This window comes from Brassica napus, chromosome C8 (assembly GCF_020379485.1).
Source record: "Brassica napus cultivar Da-Ae chromosome C8, Da-Ae, whole genome shotgun sequence".
NCBI lineage: Eukaryota > Viridiplantae > Streptophyta > Magnoliopsida > Brassicales > Brassicaceae > Brassica > Brassica napus.
Window position 1 is genome coordinate 17,344,796 of NC_063451.1, and position 18,065 is coordinate 17,362,860.

At 37.4% G+C, this 18,065-nt stretch overlaps 4 protein-coding genes across 5 annotated transcripts; 3 read left to right on the plus strand and 1 right to left on the minus strand.

The window, feature by feature from the left end:
- Positions 1-559: 559 nt before the first annotated feature.
- LOC106377099 (putative RING-type E3 ubiquitin transferase C3H69) lies at positions 560-3,326 on the minus strand. 2 transcript variants are annotated; one of them, XR_002658114.2, is made up of 7 exons: positions 3,047-3,326; positions 2,854-2,941; positions 2,069-2,754; positions 1,887-1,956; positions 1,210-1,478; positions 936-1,024; positions 560-844 (listed from the first exon to the last, which is right to left on the minus strand). XR_002658114.2 is itself a non-coding variant. In XM_013817268.3 (6 exons), the coding sequence occupies exons 1-6, from the start codon at positions 3,055-3,057 to the stop codon at positions 811-813; spliced, it is 978 nt and encodes a 325-aa protein (XP_013672722.1). In that variant the 5' UTR covers positions 3,058-3,326; the 3' UTR covers positions 560-810. The 2 variants fall into 2 exon arrangements, 1 of the variants encoding a protein (XP_013672722.1); XM_013817268.3 differs by lacking the exon at positions 1,210-1,478.
- Positions 3,327-8,788: 5,462 nt separating this feature from the next.
- On the plus strand, positions 8,789-9,706 carry LOC106373916. Its single transcript, XM_013814029.2, has one exon. The coding sequence runs from the start codon at positions 8,789-8,791 to the stop codon at positions 9,704-9,706; it is 918 nt and encodes a 305-aa protein (XP_013669483.2).
- Positions 9,707-10,163: 457 nt separating this feature from the next.
- On the plus strand, positions 10,164-11,944 carry LOC106373915. Its single transcript, XM_013814028.2, has 2 exons — positions 10,164-11,432; positions 11,585-11,944. The coding sequence occupies exons 1-2, from the start codon at positions 10,164-10,166 to the stop codon at positions 11,942-11,944; spliced, it is 1,629 nt and encodes a 542-aa protein (XP_013669482.2).
- Positions 11,945-13,582: 1,638 nt separating this feature from the next.
- On the plus strand, positions 13,583-14,221 carry LOC106373913. The gene has a single exon (XM_013814026.2). It carries the CDS (start codon positions 13,583-13,585, stop codon positions 14,219-14,221), a length of 639 nt encoding a protein of 212 aa, XP_013669480.2.
- Positions 14,222-18,065: the final 3,844 nt, after the last annotated feature.

Below are 18,065 nucleotides of genomic sequence, written 5' to 3' on the forward strand. Positions count from 1 at the left end.
ATAATTTTCCTGGATATTCTGATATATTTTTAAGTTTTTGATTCTTTTGGATTTAATTATTTTAGGGTTTTTTGGCCTTTTAGAATATCTTTTAAATTTTCGGGTATACTTTTAGACTTCCAGATAATTTTGAGAAACTTTAACATGTTGCAATTGATTAGTAGAAATTAGGCATGTGGTGTTTGACTAGCAGAAACTACACATGTGGTGACTAACTGACATAGTTGACCAACATCATTTTAGTCAAACTTAAATTCGCAGAGTTTATTTGAGATAAATGTTGGGAAAGTAGGAAAGTTTGGATAAGAGAAGACACTATGAAATTTGTTGAGATTCGAATTGACAATTTTCCCCCTCAATTGATTGGTTGGCAGATAAAAGCCAAGGTACTAACTGGAGTTGTCCAGGTTAGAAGAAACGAAGAAGCAAGGCACATCACGTAGGAATCAGAACATACAAGACTGAAAATGCAGGATTTATGGGTAAAATAGTCATATATGCTTGTTTTTACCCATAAATCCTGCATTTTCAGTCAGTCATAAACTCATAAAAGTACAAATGATCCAGACCAGTTTTTTTTTTTCGCCCAGGGGTAAACTTGAAGTTGTAACAATTGTTAAAAATACAAAAAATGAGTACAAATAATTCAAGTCTTATCCCAGGTCACAAAGCATTGGTATCCAAGACAAAATCTTCCAACTTAAATCAGTCAATTGTAATGAATGACCAATTGGGGGAGAGAGAGAGAGAGAGAGGTGTTCATTATAACATGTTTGCATTGTCTTTTATTGTGCTTAAGAGAGTCCTCATTCATATACGCATACCCTCAAGAAAGTCAGACAACCTATATCAGACAGAATAACACACGCAGCGGAATTAAGAGTTAAAAGTGACTAAAACAAGAGATTGACTTGAGTGGTGGAATGCACCAATACCTTATATCTTTTGCTATCACAGTCTGCCCATCTTCTGCATCCAGATGCCGCAGAACCACTTCCTCCAAACGACCATCATGAAACGCATGCTGCAAATCACACACACCACACCTTTGAGTTTCAGAAGTGCATCCAAATACCATCAAATATTACATTCCAAAAGGCAAAAATAGTCAAACCATAATCCACCAAAACGACAAAGAGGCCTATCACGGTCTATACCATACCAATAACTATATATCTATATTATGATAATATGACCTAAGACTCTCACTTTAACGGTAACTTAAATATGTCTAGCTAATAGATATCCTCATCGGACTCCATATCCAAGTTCAGCAGTAACATCATCATATCCGTTGTAGTCAGTTCGTCATCGTCTGAATCTTCAAATCCAAAAGGATCATACTCTCCTTCTGACATTATGCTCCCCATCATGTTAAAAAATGTATCCATGTCTGACAAGTTAGAACCAGAGGGACTTGGACGCCTTGGAGGTGGTCTGTGGTATTTCCATGCATATGACCCTGGCTTCACAGTGTGCTGGAACACAACAACATCCAATAAGGTCTAATCAAACTTTCTAAGGACCTTAACTTGTTTGCAATTCAGAAAAAAACTATCACATTGTTTTATCTAAAGCCTATGATGCTTCACTAATCATTCATGCTATACTACACTTCCTTCCATAAAGACGTGTAACCTCTGTGCAAACGAATTGTGGATTCTAGGATCATTATAAAGCTTCAAGGCTACGATTATCGGCAAAGGTATTAAATGTCCCTAGATTTGGAATATCTAGCAATAAGATAAGGTTAAGATACAGACAACATAAATGCAAATGTAAAATAAACAAAACTGATCCAATATAGCATTCCATAATACCAGTAAAAAAAAAAACAGCAATGCATGATATAACTAGAGTTTTAACACTGACTGCAATATAAATACCTTGTAGAAGCAACTTGTTCCGAACGGACAATTCCCATCTCCGAAATTGAAGTGCTTACAATCAATTGACCTGGTAGGCATAAAAAAGAAAGAAAGTATAGCATTCACATAAACGAAGAACCGATCATTAAATAGACTTTGTATATATATATAAGCATACAAATATTTCTTATATATGTTACCTGAGTTTGTCCCTGTAGTTGTCCATGATTTCTTTTTTCTCCTCGGGAGCTGAGAACCAGATGACACTAGGAACTACAAAATACGACAACTTGCGGCAAATGGGGCAAGCCCTCAGCGTGCTGTTGACATCCATACCGGTGGAAGGAGAACTGCTACGCCAGTTCCTGATGCAACCTATGCAGAAAGCATGATCACATTCAGTGAGCAGCCCAAACTTGCGTTCAGCTGGAGTTGGCTTAGAGAGTACACGTTCCAAACAGACGCAGCACTCCACCTCCTGGCTAAGTTTCAGCGCTTCGAGCTGCTTGTGCTTTTTCTCGCACGCTTTCTTGTGCTCCTCCCTCTCCTCGGGCCTGAAAGGATGCAAGCAACGTTTCCCGCAAGTTGGGCAAAGGTCTCCGTGGATGTGGGGGCATTGGTCGCCACGCGGGCAGTCACCAGCTGCGGCGTATGAGCAGATGGGTTGGTCTTGTGGTTTGGATGTAGAAGAGCTGAAGGTGTTGTCTGAGGAATCCGAAGTCCACGCTGGTGATGAGGGAAGTGGGCTCAAATCCTTTTCTGAAGCAGATGATCGAGGCAGAGCGGAGGAAGATGAAGCAGGAGATGGATGAGGTTTGAGTTTGACGTGTTCGTACCTGCATCGGCTTCCGTAAGAGCAGAGACCTCTCTGGTAGAAGGTGCAAACCTGTTGATACAAACCAAGTTTAAGTTAGTGAATGAATAAATGAATGAATGGTGGTTCGTTCTCTCTATATATACATAAGAAAAGAAGAAGAAAGGTTACATTATTTGTAGGATCCTTCCAGTCATGTGAGAATTCGCAGTTGTCACCTTTTAAGCAAGCCCCGTGAGCAAAGAACTTACAAAGGATCCTAAGAGACAAACAAAAAGAAGTGAGAAGACACGTTCAATCATTACTTTTGTATCAAATTGCGATGCAAAAGATAAAATAAAACAAGATTGGATAAAGCAATCACCTTTTCGACATCGGGGAGATGGAGGGAGTCCTTGGGGGAACAGGAATCGAACTCGGCGCTGGCTCGAGGAAGCGGTTTTATCCTCTGAATTTACAAGGCGGCGTAGCAGCTCTGCGTTTTTTCTTCTTCCAAGCTTGGACAAAGGATGAGATTGTGTAGACGAATCCCCACCGTACGCTAATACGACGTCGTATTTGCGTTCGGCTCTGATTATCATTAAATCCCTGATGGAGATTTTTATACGCTTGATGGATGAAGAGAAAGCCTCCTTTCCTTTTTAGTTTCAACCGTTAATGGAAAATATTCTGCACTTTATATGTGCAAGGCCCAATGGGCCCACATTATTCATATACACCTCACCTTCTTGTTTTTTTTTTTTCTTTCTTTTCTTTAGAAAGCATTATGTGTACGTTGTTTCTTTTTGGTTCTCTAAAAACTTCTTTTCGGTATGAACTCTTCAAACTTGTAAAAACAGTGTTGAAAACAACAACTCTACCGGCCAGGACTTGGATCCAATCTATTTAACAAATTTAAAATAAGTGTAGTCTTATCTTTTATTTGCTAATAAAAACAAGCATTCTCTTTAAACAAGACAATCGTTCGGAAGATCTCTAAAGTCCCCCGAACAATAGCATATCACTTTTCTATTGTTGTTCTTACTTCATAGTCCATAACAATATAACATGTGGTTGTTACGACTTATTCAACGAAAAATATTTGTGAATCCTTAGTTATTGTCAAGGTTCTTTAAGAGAAAGTGGTTGTTACGACTTATTCGTTTGCTCACCCAAATGAAGATGCAAATCGATGTTCGTTTTGTGCATTATAATGTTACATCCAGATGGATCACCCAGCTGAATTTTTAAAATATCATCTCAAATTCTCATCCAAATGAAAGTGAGTCTTGATGGTGCATCTAGATGCAGATGCATCTAGTTGCATCTAGTTCAGTCCAAAATGATAAATGACAAAAAAGATCTTTTAAAATCAAAATATTATTTCAAACCATAAATTCCGTTTTTTTTTTGCATATACATTTTCCGCCAGAACCAAAAAATGCATTTTCCCGCAAAAACTGAAAAACACTCTCGCCAAAACCGCAAAATTCGGTTTTCTGTAAAAAACGTAAAACTTACATTTCCATAAAAACACACTTTTCGGCCAAACCAGTAAAACCACATTTTTCGGCCAAACCAGTAAATCCACACTTTTCGGCCAAAACCGGAAAACCGCATTTTTCCGCCAAAACCGAAAAAGCATTTTCCAGCTAAAACCCCAAAATTGCATATTCTCGATTTCTCGCCAAAACCGCAAAAAACATTTTCTCGCCAAAACCGCAAAAACCATTTTCTCGCCAAAACCAGAAAAATACATTTTTCCCGCCAAAACCGAAAAAACGCATTTTCCCGCCAAAACTCAAAATTGCATGTTCCCGACAAAAACCCAAAAAAGCATTTTCCTGCCAAAACCGCAAAATAGATTTTCTCGCCAAAACCGGAAAAACACAATTTTCTTGCCAAAACCAGAAAAACACATTTTTCCGCCAAAACTGGAAAACGCATTTTCCCGCCAAAACTGGAAAACACATTTTCTCGCCAAAACTGGAAAACATATTTTCTCGCCAAAACTGGAAAAGTATTTTTCCGACGAAACTGGAAAACGCATTTTCCCGCCAAAAACGGAAAAACATATTTTCCCGCCAAAAACGGAAAAACATATTTTCCCGTCAAAAACGCAAAAATGCACATTTCCCGCCAAAACCGTAAAAATGTTATTTTCCGCCGAAACGTAAAAAAATATATTTTAGTCATTTTATTAACAAATCTACATGGATGCAGATGCAAGCTAATAAGTGAAAAGCAAATGAACATAGTTGCATTCAGATGATTCATCTGGATGCATGGACGAAATGAAGACATCTAGATGAACCATCTGAATGCATCTTCCAGATGTACAAACGAACAAGGCCTAACAGTATAAAAACCCGACTGAACGAATTTTATCTGACCGGTTCCGTTCGAGCTTTCAGGTTCAGATCTTTTGCCTAGGCCTATGGTGGTTATACGACGTAGTCAACATAAGAAACTTGTGAATTCTTAGTTAAGTGAAGGTTCATTAAGAGAAGTAGTACCGGTATGTGACTACTTACTTGACATTGACCAATTAAGTTGTTTTGCTACCTAAACTCACCTTTTTGCCTATTATTTGTCAAAATTTATTGCTTGTGGTGGTGAACTTTGTTTAGAACATGTAAGATACTAGTTCTCACTTCTCATACATCTGTTTTGTTGTTTAACGCTATATTAAAATGTGAATATTTAGTAATATTCTCTCCAATTATTGTTGCAAACCTTGATAAACAAACACCATTTTCCATAATAAGTGGATCGGTCCACAATTTTGTTTGGAGATCAGATACGGAGATACGCAAACTATATTTTATACAGATCCTGAAGTAGTTAGTATTAAGGGAAAATGCCAAATATCACATAAAACTTGATTTTAAATGCAAAAGTATACTTCAAATTTAATCACATGCAAAATTTAACCGAAATGCTAGTGAAATTACAACTATTTCCTTATGAGCAAACAAAAAACCAGCATGCATTTTTACAAATATAACTCCGAGAAGTTTTCGTGATTTTTATAAGTCTTATCTAAGAAGACTTCCTTTTCATATAGTAAATCTTAAAAATAATTTATAAATTTTATAAGAAATATTTTAATGGGAGAAAATTGAAATCATATAATTATAAACATTTATAAATGATATAAATTAAGATCTGTTAAAATTGAATTGTTTTCAACATAGATGAGTGAATGTAGATTGAATCATGATATTCTTGGGTTTAGGGCTTGGTAACATATGTTATAATATTGTTTGTATCTTTAGGGTTAGATTTTAGAATCTTAAATCAAAAATAAATAAAATAAAATAAAGTTGACATATATTTGTTTAATTTTGTGTATATTAAACACTTTAAAAGTTGATTTTAAGTTTAATGAAGTATTTGTTTTATCCATTCTTCTCAAATGGCTGCAACAAAAATCTAATATTTTTCACTCTAAGACCTTCCAACATCTCTCTAATCTCCTGGACCTTGAAAACACCTAATTTTATATCAATTTCTCATTTTTCCATGTCTTTTTTACTAATTTATCTTATTTTTGCAGATTTTTCATTACATGTAGCTTTCACTATTTTAAAAAGCAGACTATAAATTTTGATATGTATTTTTGTGTGTTTTTGTATGTTAGATTCTAAAAAGTTATAGATTCAACTAATATAATTGTTTTATTTGTTATTTAAGCATAAACAATTATTTTTGAAGTGTTTCTCTATTTTGAAACATTTGAATGTGTTTGGATACGTGTGTTTTTACATTTGAGTCAGACTTTGAAAGACTTCTCAAAAGATTTTTCGGAGTTTTTTCTTGGAAAGTATTCTAATGCATTTTATGCTAAAAAACTTTCCTGAAATTTTTCTTAATCGAAAAAATATTTAATCTAATTAGAATTTTTTATCTCCGTATATAAAGAAAAATTACACATTCTCAAATAACAATGATATATAAATAATTGCGAAACAATAAAATTAACAAAAAAACAAAATAAGAAATCTGCGAAGTGCGTAAAATCCCTAACTACGAATAAAGTACTAAACAAATGTTAGTTTTTAAAAATGATTCTCTTTTAATATAATAGGAAAATATATATTAGTGATACCAATGGTAATTTTGTATTATGTCTAGTAAAAAAAAGGTGGTTTTAAAATATAGGTTGAGGAAGCATGTGGTGTGGTGATGCGTCAGCTAAAATTGTTTAAGTTGTGAATAAAGTACTTAACAAAGATTAGTTTTTAAAATGAAATTATTTTCATATAATAGGGATTTCCTCTAAATTTATTATTCAGATACGGCCAAGGATCCTCCCGAGTTAGTAAGAAGAAGATACCGAATCAAACAAAATTAATGTGTTTTCTGAATCATAAATATTAACCAGTATTGAAAAAGGTTAAAGCACATGGCGATTTTTCTCTCTAGATTCGCTCTCAAAAATCAATACTCTTCCAAAAGTAGAGGGTTTTCCTCGACCAATCAGGATGGAGATAACATACCGAAGGTCTTTTCCCTTGCCGCTAAACCAATTTTTTTGGAAATTTTCCAAATCTTTGCTCAGAATATCACGAGAATCTCGTCAAATATCTTATTTTTTTTCAAATCTTCAATCATTGAGGGTGTTTATCTAGGGCTTTCTTGTGAGCCGCCTTCGTTTCAGCCTTATAGAACGAAGAGAAACTTTTCTTGGCTTGAAAATTATCTGTTTGTTCTTCCAATGGACGAAGGATTAGATAAATTCATGAAAGCAATCTATATTATTAAAAGAGAAGTACCCATTTGAAAATGTTTTTACTTCATTAATTAAACTCATTTTTTTTCCTTGCTTTTTTCAGTTGCATTTATGAAATATCATAAAACGAATAAAAATGCCTAATTTATTACTTATCTTTTCAGTTACATTAATGAAATATGCTTAAATGAATTTAAACTTCCTATTTTATTGTTTGTCTTTTTCAGTTACTTTAATGAAATTTCCTTAAATAAATTTGGACATAATGTCATTTAATCAACCACAAAATTCATGAGTTATCCTTACGTGCATAATTTTAATAATGAAGATTTTTCAAAACGTGCATCATTAAAATGTTATCTAAAACTTGCAGCACTAATATATAACATGCATCAATAAAACTAGATTTTAACCCACATAATCGTACATGTATTATTTTTCAAATTGATTAAATTTAAAAATTATTATTTATTCAAAAAATATTTAAGAATGGATATGTTTTTTTTTAAATTATATGGTATTTGCTCCTATTGGTAGTATAAATTTAAACAAAATTTTAGCATAATATAACTCATTTGTCGTTTGCTAAATTTATGGCTTTTATTTATAATTTTTATTATTTAATTATAATATTTTCATTTTATATTTGAAAGATGAATGAATATTTCTTTCTAACAATATTTTTTGTATATATATATATTTTTTAAAATTCAATTTAAATTGTTATTATCATTGAATATAATTATTTTTGACATAATTTTAATTTTCGTTTACATCAAAACTAATCATATTTTAGGATAATTATAATTTAAAATGTTAATTTTCAGATTTTTCAAAAAAAACGTCTAAAAATATTTTCAAAGGTTTTGTTATAATTGTTTTTAAAAAATATTGAGTTGCATTTCAAATAAAAAGGTAAAGATATTTAAAAATATTCTGATTAAAATATGTACAATTTAATATTTTTTTACGAAATGATTCAAATAAAAAAATCACGCATGAAAGAAATCATGATTTATGTTAACTGGGCGGGTCATTGTTTATATGATATCGCACACGAAAGAAAAAATGATGTTTTTACAATTTTTCTAATTAACTCTATATACTTAATTTTTTATATGATATCGCACATTCGTAAAAAAATAGATAGTTTAAGATGCAAAAAAATATTTATTTAGTGAACATAATATGATCAAATATTACAAATAGATCATTTAATAAATTAAATAATCAAAAATCAAAAATTCATAACCGCGCTGGCGCGCGAGTCAGGGTCTAGTGTCTCTTGAGGAAGATGTACCGGTGACACTCACGGAGGATGAAGACTACAGTGCGGCGATCCGGAATGGAAGGAGTTTGATAGGGAGACTTTTGAACCCGGAATGTCAAAACATGGCGCGTATGCTCCGTACGATGCCAAAGATCTGGAAAATCTATGAACGAGTGAGAGGGATAGCTCTATCTAAGGAAAGTTTTCAGTTCATATTTGACTTGGAGACTGATATGCAGACGGTGATGAAGCACGGTTTCTGGACTTTCGACGACTGGGGAATGGTAATGGATCGTTGGATGGAATATCCACTGACGGACTTTCTGCAGAAAGCTTCAGTGTGGATACGTCTACACAAGCTACCGGTGAACTATCTGACTTTGAAAACCATAAGAGCAGTCTCCAACCCTATTGGTCATGTAAAGGACATTGAGTTTGATCCGACAAAACCGCATCTCCAAGAATATGTGAGAGTGAGAGTGATTATGGACCTTCAACAACCAGTAAGAGATTCTAAGTTGGTGAACCTGCCTAATGGAGGAAGTACTACAGTGGACGTGGAATATGAAAGAGTGAGAAAGAAGTGTTTCCATTGTTTCAGATTGTCTCATGAGAAGCAGAGATGTCCTCTGGTTAAGGCCCAGAAAAATGCTGGAGCCTCTGCAGCAGAGAAGGGGAAAGCTATTGCGATATCCCCAGTGATACATCGTCAACACAACCATGACTTAGTAGGGTCGTTAATGCCTCTACTGGCACCATCAGTCCCTCCTGGTTTCGTCCCCAAATCCATTGTCGCGCCAGAGGTGTTTGAGCAGATGCAGCTTTATATGAACTGTACTGATCCAGAGGAAAGACGCATTAGAGAGTTCAAGATGAAAATGGCGTTGCAAGATTTCTCAATGAACCCTGGAGCTCAAAGCTCATACCTCCGTTTAGAGGATCCCCCAATGATATCTGGAGTCCAAAACAAGAATATAGGGCGCGTCTTTGACTTCCGAACGGCTGAAACAATGAAAGAGATTCTCAAACAGAAGGTGTAACTCTGAATGTACCTACACTATCAGAAAGAGATGGAAATAACCGTGTATCTATGCCTAAGACTACGCTCACGGGTGAAAGCCTACAGAAGGAGCTCACTGTTGCTAAGAGGTCTCGACAGACTGAGCTGTTAGAAATGCCAATTAAAACGTTAGAGGGATCAGGAGAGTACTTGCCTCCTAAACTAGGGGCGCTTTTCGCTATTGGTCACGATGAGCATTCTGTCTCGGGGAAGAGTGATAGAAGCAAGTCATCTAAGCGCAAAGGTGCTTCTTGGAGACGGTTTAAACAAGAACCGAAGGGGGCTCTGACTGATGCTGGAATAGAATCGCCCAGGGCTACTCAAGATGAAGGGGATAGAAATGTCAAGCGAAAGGCAGGGGATGACAGGGAGGCTTCGTCCAAGATGCTAAAACAATCTGAAGGTTTGATGGTACACCAGAAACCATCCACTCCTCAATGACGACGCTCAGTTGGAACTGTCGGGGTTTGAGGAGCATCCTGACAGTTCGACGTCTAGAGGAGATGTGTCGTGAGCATCTTCCAGACTTCTTGTTTCTCCTAGAGACTAAAAACTCTAGTGATCACATAGAAGGTTTTAGGAGATCGTTGGGTTATGACCACATCTTTTTGGTGAATCCAGTGGGTCTCAGTGGAGGTTTAGCATTGTTTTGGCGGAACTCGCATGAAGTTGAGGTATTATCATCGTTTGATAGAATCATTGATGTCAGAGTAAAGCAGCGAGACTTAGTATATTTCATCTCCTTTGTATATGGGGACCCTATTCGACATAAACGACACATAATCTGGGAAAATTTAAAGACTATAGGTCTGAACAGGAATGCTGGTTGGTGTCTTGTTGGAGACTTCAATGAGATGATGAATGCAGTGGAGAAGATTGGTGGACCAGTGCATGAGGAATCATCTTTTTATCCTTTTCGTTCCATGGTTCGAGATTGTAGGGTTAAAGAAGTGCCAAGCTCAGGAGATAAGTTATCATGGGCTGGGGTCAGAGAGATAATGACCAATGGACTGAAGGAGAAAGTATGGATACAGTGTCATTTGGACAGAGCATTTGGTAACGCCGAATGGTTTTGTCTCTTCCCTCGCGCACACACGTTGTATTTGGAGAGGTTGGGGTCTGATCACAGGCCCATTCTGACGAGTGTTATGGGTACAGATACGAAGAAGTTGGGATGCTTCGTTTATGACAAAAGGTGGAGTAATAATCCAGAAGTGTTGGAGCTGGTGCGTAAAGGATGGAACGTAGATCAGAACCGACAAGAGGCCACAGTCTCAGAGCGCATTGCTTCATGTCGCAAGATACTGGCTCAATGGAAACGTATTGGTGCTAGTAATTCAAAGAAGATGATCATGAAGTTGCGTACTGAGCTAGAGGAAAAGGAGAAAAAAGTTTCCCCGAACTTGCAGAGGACTATCTATATGAAGCTGGAGCTTGCGAAATTATTCCAAGAAGAAGAAGAGTATTGGAAGCTTAAAAGCAAGAATAATTGGTTGCAATCAGGGGATAAAAACACTAAAGTCTTCCATGGATGGGCCAAGACTAGGAAAATGAAAAATAATATTCCGAGTCTTACAGATTCTGTTGGGGTGGAGCATACTTCCGAAGAAGCAAAAGGTAATATAACTATACAATATTTCACAGAGCTCTTCACATCATCTAGGCCATCTGATGCCACTGAGCTGCTGCGAGATTTTGCGCCAAGAGTAACAGAGCGTATGAATTAAAACCTGACCAAGCCAGTGACAGATGCGGAGATAAAGAAAGCAGCAAAAGCAATAAAGAGTGATAGCTCTCCTGGGGCAGATGGCATGACAGGGCACTTTTTCAGAAGTTTTGGCCCATCATTGGTCCTCAGATTATTCTAGAAGTAAAGCGCTTCTTCGTGGAAGGTGTTATTCCTCAAGACTGGAACTTCACTCAGCTTTGCTTGTTATCAAAGAAACCAAATCCCTCTCTCGTGACAGACCTTCGAACTATCAGCCTATGCGCAGTCTCGTATAAGATCGGCTCCAATATCTTATGTGCTCGGCTGAAAGGCATTCTGCCCTTATTGGTCTCGCCTACTCAAGGGGCCTTTGTGGCGGGAAGGCTGATATCTGATAACTTGTTGACAGCGCATGAGATGCTACATGGCTTAAAGATTAATCCAAACTGCAAAACAGACTACATTGCAATCAAAACAGACATGTCCAAAGCGTATGACAGAGTGGAATGAAACTTCTTGGAGACATTATTTCTGAAAATGGGTTTCGCTAACAAGTGGATTCAGTGGATTATGGGATGCATTCGTTCGGTTACCTACACGGTGCTTGTGAATGGACAGACGTATGGAAAGATCTCACCAGAACGTGGCATAAGACAAGGCGACCCTTTATTTCCCTTCTTATTTAAACTTTGTGCAGAGGCATTAGTTCATGTGATGAACAGAGCGGAACTAGAGGGTAATATCACAGGAATGCAACTTACAAAGCACTGCCCATCTATTCAACATTTATTATTCGCCGATGACAGCCTTTTTCTCTATCAAGCGACTTTAAAGGAGTGTTCCAATTTTCTACATTGCCTGGAGTTGTACGGAAAAGCATCGGGAAAAGAGATCAACTTTCACAAATCGTCAATTACCTTTGGTGCTGCAATTGACCCGGTGATGAAACGAGTGATAGCGGAGTTGCTGGAGATTGAGAATGAAGGTGGAGCTGGTTCTTATTTGGGTCTCCCGGAGTGTTTCAGTGGATCGAAACAGAAGCTGTTAGCCTTTATAAGTGAGAAACTTGGTAAAAGACTTAGTGGGTGGTACGACAAAACGCTTTCTCTTGGGGGAAAGGAGGTACTCCTAAAGTCAATTTCCATGGCTCTTCCTGTTTATGCTATGTCCTGCTTCCGGTTAACCAAGCATCACTGTCAAAAGATCATGAGTGCGATGGCGGCCTTCTGGTGGAATGAAAGCAGTGACAAGAGGAAAATTCATTGGGTGTCTTGGCCAAAACTTTGCACATCAAAAGAGAGTGGTGGTCTAGGTTTTCGTGACATTGAAGACTTCAATCAAGCATTGTTGGCTAAGCAAGCTTGGAAGCTTCTGAACGAACCTGAGAGTTTACTAGCACGAGTTTACAAGGGCAGATACTATGCTAATAAAGACTTTCTGGAGTGTAGAAAGGGTTACAGACCATCATATGCTTTGAGAAGCATCCTTTTTGGACGAGAGCTTCTGATGAAAGGACTGATTAAATCGATTGGTAATGGAAGGTCAACGTTTGTATGGAGTGAAAATTGGATCATGGATAGTACCCCTCGTCGCCCTGTTAATCGTCAACTGTTATTTGATGTTACACTGAAAGTCTCAGCGCTTATTGACAGTTTGGAAAGTTGGAACCTTGAGAGATTAGTAGAGCTATTTCCTCCAAATGAAGTTCAACGAATTAAACAAATGACTCCAGGAGTAGTGACTGATTGTCACGTTTGGGCCTTCTCAAGACATGGTGACTATACTGTCAAAACGGGATATGACTTGCTCATGAGAGCTAAGAATGCCCCTGCGGATCAGATCTCGCATGAGGAACAATCGCGAGTACTCTTAAAGAAAAGAGTTTGGAAGATCGCCACCCTTCCTAAGATTAGGATGTTTCTATGGAGAGCTATCTTAGGTGCTCTAGCGGTTGCAGATAGATTGAACTCTAGAGGACTCGGGGTGGATGCTAATTGCAAAATATGTCATAATAGCGCAGAGGCCATCAACCATGTACTCTTCCAATGCTCAATGGCTAATGAGACATGGTCTGAGACAGGTATGGTGCTTCCGCCTGAGTCTGTCCAATGATCCTTAGAAGAGAATCTCTCATATGTATTTGATTTGATGGAGGACAACGGACGTACTGAATCTTTAGCTCGCTCTATTCCTTGGGTACTCTGGCTAATATGGAAGAACAGAAACTCTCTTTTATATGCTGAAACAGAGGTATCTGTCGTGAGATCATTAAGTGAGATGATGGTGGAAGTGGAACAGTGGTTTCTCTTAAACAAACCTCAACTGCGAACTACAGAGGAGAGAGTTAGAATGGATAATAGTGACAAGTGGTGCCCACCAGATAATGGAGTCATTAAGTGCAACATCTATGCGAATTGGAGAAACGCATCAATGCATAGTGGTGTAGCTTGGATTGCAAGGGATCAGGCCGGGAACGTTTCTCATCATGCACGAGACGCGATCGTACATGCTCCTGACCGAATGGTAGCTGAGTTTAGATGCGCCATATGGGCTCTAACATGCTTACGAGATCTAGGAGTGCAAAAGGTGATAATGGCGTCAGACTATTATGAGGTAGTGGAAGCTATTAAAGTCCCGTATCTATGGCCCCACTATAGAGACCTCTTGCAACGAATCATGGGTTTTAAAAGAACTTTTGATAGTTTAGAGTTTGAAGGAGAAAAAGTTGTTGCCAACGGTGTAGCCAGAGATATAGCAAAAAGTGTTCTGCGAGATGGACGCTTTTAATCATATTTGGCAATGGGAGGACCTTCATGGCTTCATGATCGGATAGCAAGAGATGCCGTTAGAAGTGACGTTTGACTCTTATTTAGAGTGTTGTTGCTTTTCTTTTTAAGGCCTACGCTTGTGTCATAAGGCTTCGTCTCTGTTTTTTAGACTTCACTCTTGATTAATATCAATTCAGACGTTAAAAAAAAAAAGAATTTAGAGATTTTTATTTCTAGAGACACTTTCTCACATATCAATTACACTACAAGACACTTACCATTTTAGACATATTTTTCCTTGTAGAAATGACTCTTATGACCCTAGACTAAAGAAAAATGAACATTTTGCTTTCTTCCCATCACACAAATCTCTCTCCTCTCACTACAAGAAAACGTGCCCATAACAACGAAAATTTACGACGAAAATATTTCGTCGTAAATTTACATGGTGTTTACAACGAAGTTACGAGGAATCCAACTTTCGTCGTAAACGCTATGTAAATTTACGACAAACAGTTTTCGTCGTAAAATCCATGTAAGTTTACGACGAATGTACGTGGAATGAGAAATACGTCGTAATCATTACATCGACATTACAATGAAACATGTTACCGTTATATTTAGGTGAAAACGTGTATTCAATGCGCTTTAACTTACCTAATTTCGTCGTAAAGTCGTTGTAAATATTATGTTAAAACCATGTAAAATCCATGTAAAATATTCCTTGTAAAATCGTTGTTATATTTCAACTACCCAACTCGAAAATTTCTCTATATATATGTCATTTCTCACAACTCTCTTCCTCACAACACACAAACGGAAAAAATAATCAGAAAAAAAAAATTTCAAAAAAAAATTTAAGAAAAAAATTTTCGGTGGCGGTAGTATTTACGAGTTACGGAGTTAGATGTATTTGCACAAAGATTCCAACGGGAGGGTGACGAACGCATTTCTGAGCGGGCTACAGACATTCATGCACCAGGCGGGCTATACACCGATCACACAGGAAAGCGGTAAGATGTTCTGCCCCTGTCGAAAATGCAAGAATTCAAAATTTGCACGTAGTGAAACTGTATGGAAGCATTTAGTAAACAGAGGATTTACACCACAGTACTACATTTGGTATCAACATGGAGAGGGTTATGGGGGAAATGAAGCTAGTAGTAGTAATAATAATTTTGAGGATGATCATCATAGTGAAGAACCGAATCATTTGCATAATGAATATAATTATCATCAAGATCAGGAGCAGATGGTAGATCATGATAGGGTTCAAGATATGATTAGTGATGCATTTTTAGAAACAACTACAACAATAGCTAATGGAACTGGAAATGTAGAAGAACCTAATTTGGATGCAAAAAGGTTTTATGAAATGCTAGATGCTGCAAATCAACCAATCTACACTGGTTGTAGAGAAGGTCTCTCTAAATTGTCTCTAGCAGCTAGGACGATGAATATTAAAACGGATCATAATTTACTTGAGAATTGCATGAATGCATGGGCGGAGTTGTTTAAAGAGTATTTTCCAGAAGACAACGTGTCTGCTGAATCTTATTATGAGATTCAGAAATTGGTTTATAGTCTTGGGTTGCCTTCGGAGATGATTGATGTTTGCATCGACAACTGCATGATCTACTGGAAAGAAGATGACAAGTTAGAAGAGTGTCGATTCTGCAAAAAACCACGATTCAAACCGCAAGGCCGTGGGAGGAATAGGGTACCGTACCAAAGGATGTGGTACCTACCAATTACAGACAGATTGAAAAGATTATATCAATCTGAGAGGACTGCTGCGTCGATGAGGTGGCATGCGGAACATGTCCAGAGAGATGGTGAGGTTGCACATCCATCAGACGCAAGAGCGTGGAAACATTTCAACAAGGTACACGCAGATTTTGCTACAAATATTCGGAATGTCTATCTTGGGTTATGCACCGATGGATTTAGTCCATTTGGAATGTCTGGTAGACAATATTCTTTGTGGCCAGTCATTCTTACGCCGTACAATTTACCGCCGGATATGTGCATGGAACAAGAATTTCTATTTTTGACCATATTAATCCCTGGGCCGAAGCATCCAAAACGGTCTCTTGATGTTTTTCTTCAACCGTTGATAGAAGAGCTAAAGCAATTGTGGTCAGAAGGGGTGAGGACGTACGATTGTTCCTTGAAAAACAATTTTACGATGCGAGCAGTTCTGCTGTGGACGATAAGTGATTTCCCTGCTTATGGGATGTTGTCTGGCTGGACAACACATGGAAGATTATCTTGTCCATATTGTCTTGGATCGACGGATGCTTTTCAACTGAAGAATGGTAGGAAGAGTTGTTGGTTTGATTGTCATCGTCGCTTTCTTCCACTTGCCCATCCGTACAGAAGAAATAAGACATTGTTTCGGCACAAAAAAATTGTCAGAGACGGTCCTCCTCCATATCTCACCGGCCAGCAGATCGAAGCAGACATTGATTATTACGGAGCTCAGGAAACAGTTAAAGTTGGAGGAAATTGGCATGTTCCTGGAAATATGTCTGATGGGTATGGTGTGTCTCACAATTGGCATAAGAAGAGTATATTTTGGGAGCTACCCTATTGGAAGGATCTTCTCTTACGCCACAATCTGGATGTCATGCATATTGAGAAGAACTTTTTTGAGAACATCATGAATACATTACTTAACGTCCCTGGGAAGACAAAAGATAACAAAAAGTCAAGGATGGACTTACCTGATATTTGCTCAAGAAGTGAGTTACATATCAAGAGCAATGGAAACGTTCCTGTTCCCATCTTCCGGTTGTCATCAGAAGCCAAAACAACCTTGTTTGACTGGGTTGCATCAGAAGTTAAGTTTCCTGATGGTTATGTTTCAAATCTGTCAAGATGTGTTGAACGAGGTCAAAAGTTCTCCGGAATGAAGAGTCATGATTGTCATGTGTTTATGCAACGACTACTTCCATTTGCTTTTGCCGAGCTCCTTCCAGCAAATGTCCATGAAGCACTTGCAGGTAATTATAATTTTATAATATATATACATATGTTATGAAATGTTATTAATTTGATTACTTTTGCAATATACAGCCATCGGCGCTTTTTTCAGAGATCTTAGCACACGTACGTTCAAGGAAGAAGTCATCGAACAACTTCATCATAACATTCCGATCATATTGTGCAACCTGGAGAAGATATTTCCTCCTTCATTTTTTGACGTCATGGAGCATCTAGTTGTCCACCTACCGTATGAAGCATTGCTTCGTGGACCTGTTCACAACGGATGGATGTATCCGTATGAGCGACAGATGAAACATTTGAAGGGGAAAGCAAGAAATCTTGCAAAGGTGGAAGGTTCAATAGTTGCGGGGAGTTTGACAGCCGAAACATCTAACTTCACATCATACTACTTTGCTCCAACTGTTCGTACGAGGAAAAGAGTTCCTAGAAGATATGATGATGGTGGAGTACCGACATCATATCCAATTGATGGTGTTCCTGACATTTTCTGCGAAATTGCACGGTTTGGTGGTAAAACGAAAGAAGTATGGTGGTCATGTGAAGAGGATAAACATAGTGCCCACACTTATATTCTGCTCAACTGCGAGGATGCAGTGACCCGTTACTTTGAAAGGTATATATTTTTGTGAATGTTAATTATATGAATTGAAGTTAATTATGTATGACTTGATTATTTGTTTAATTTGCAGCATGTTTGTATCTCAAGTTGAAGAAGCAATACCAGGAATATCTGCAACTGATGTGGACACACGTAAAGATAAGCACTTTGTCAAGTGGTTAAAATCACAGGTACGTAATATATCTCATACATTGATTAATTAAGTAAGTGTTTTGATACTTCAATATTAATTAAG

What these genes read in the sequence shown, in the direction of transcription:
- LOC106377099 (XM_013817268.3), bottom strand. An exon ending in AACTACAGGGACAAACTCAG is followed by an intron (nt 1,957 to 2,068) that starts GTAACATATATA and finishes TATGCCTACCAG; the next exon opens with GTCAATTGATTGTAAGCACT. An exon ending in GAACAAGTTGCTTCTACAAG is followed by an intron (nt 1,025 to 1,886) that starts GTATTTATATTG and finishes TGTGATTTGCAG; the next exon opens with CATGCGTTTCATGATGGTCG.
- LOC106373916 (XM_013814029.2), top strand. Translation starts at nt 8,789, where the DNA reads ATGGCGCGTATGCTCCGTACGATGCCAAAGATCTGGAAAATCTATGAA.
- LOC106373913 (XM_013814026.2), top strand. Translation starts at nt 13,583, where the DNA reads ATGGAGGACAACGGACGTACTGAATCTTTAGCTCGCTCTATTCCTTGG.
- LOC106373915 (XM_013814028.2), top strand. Translation starts at nt 10,164, where the DNA reads ATGACGACGCTCAGTTGGAACTGTCGGGGTTTGAGGAGCATCCTGACA. An exon ending in TGCGAGATTTTGCGCCAAGA is followed by an intron (nt 11,433 to 11,584) that starts GTAACAGAGCGT and finishes ATTGGTCCTCAG; the next exon opens with ATTATTCTAGAAGTAAAGCG.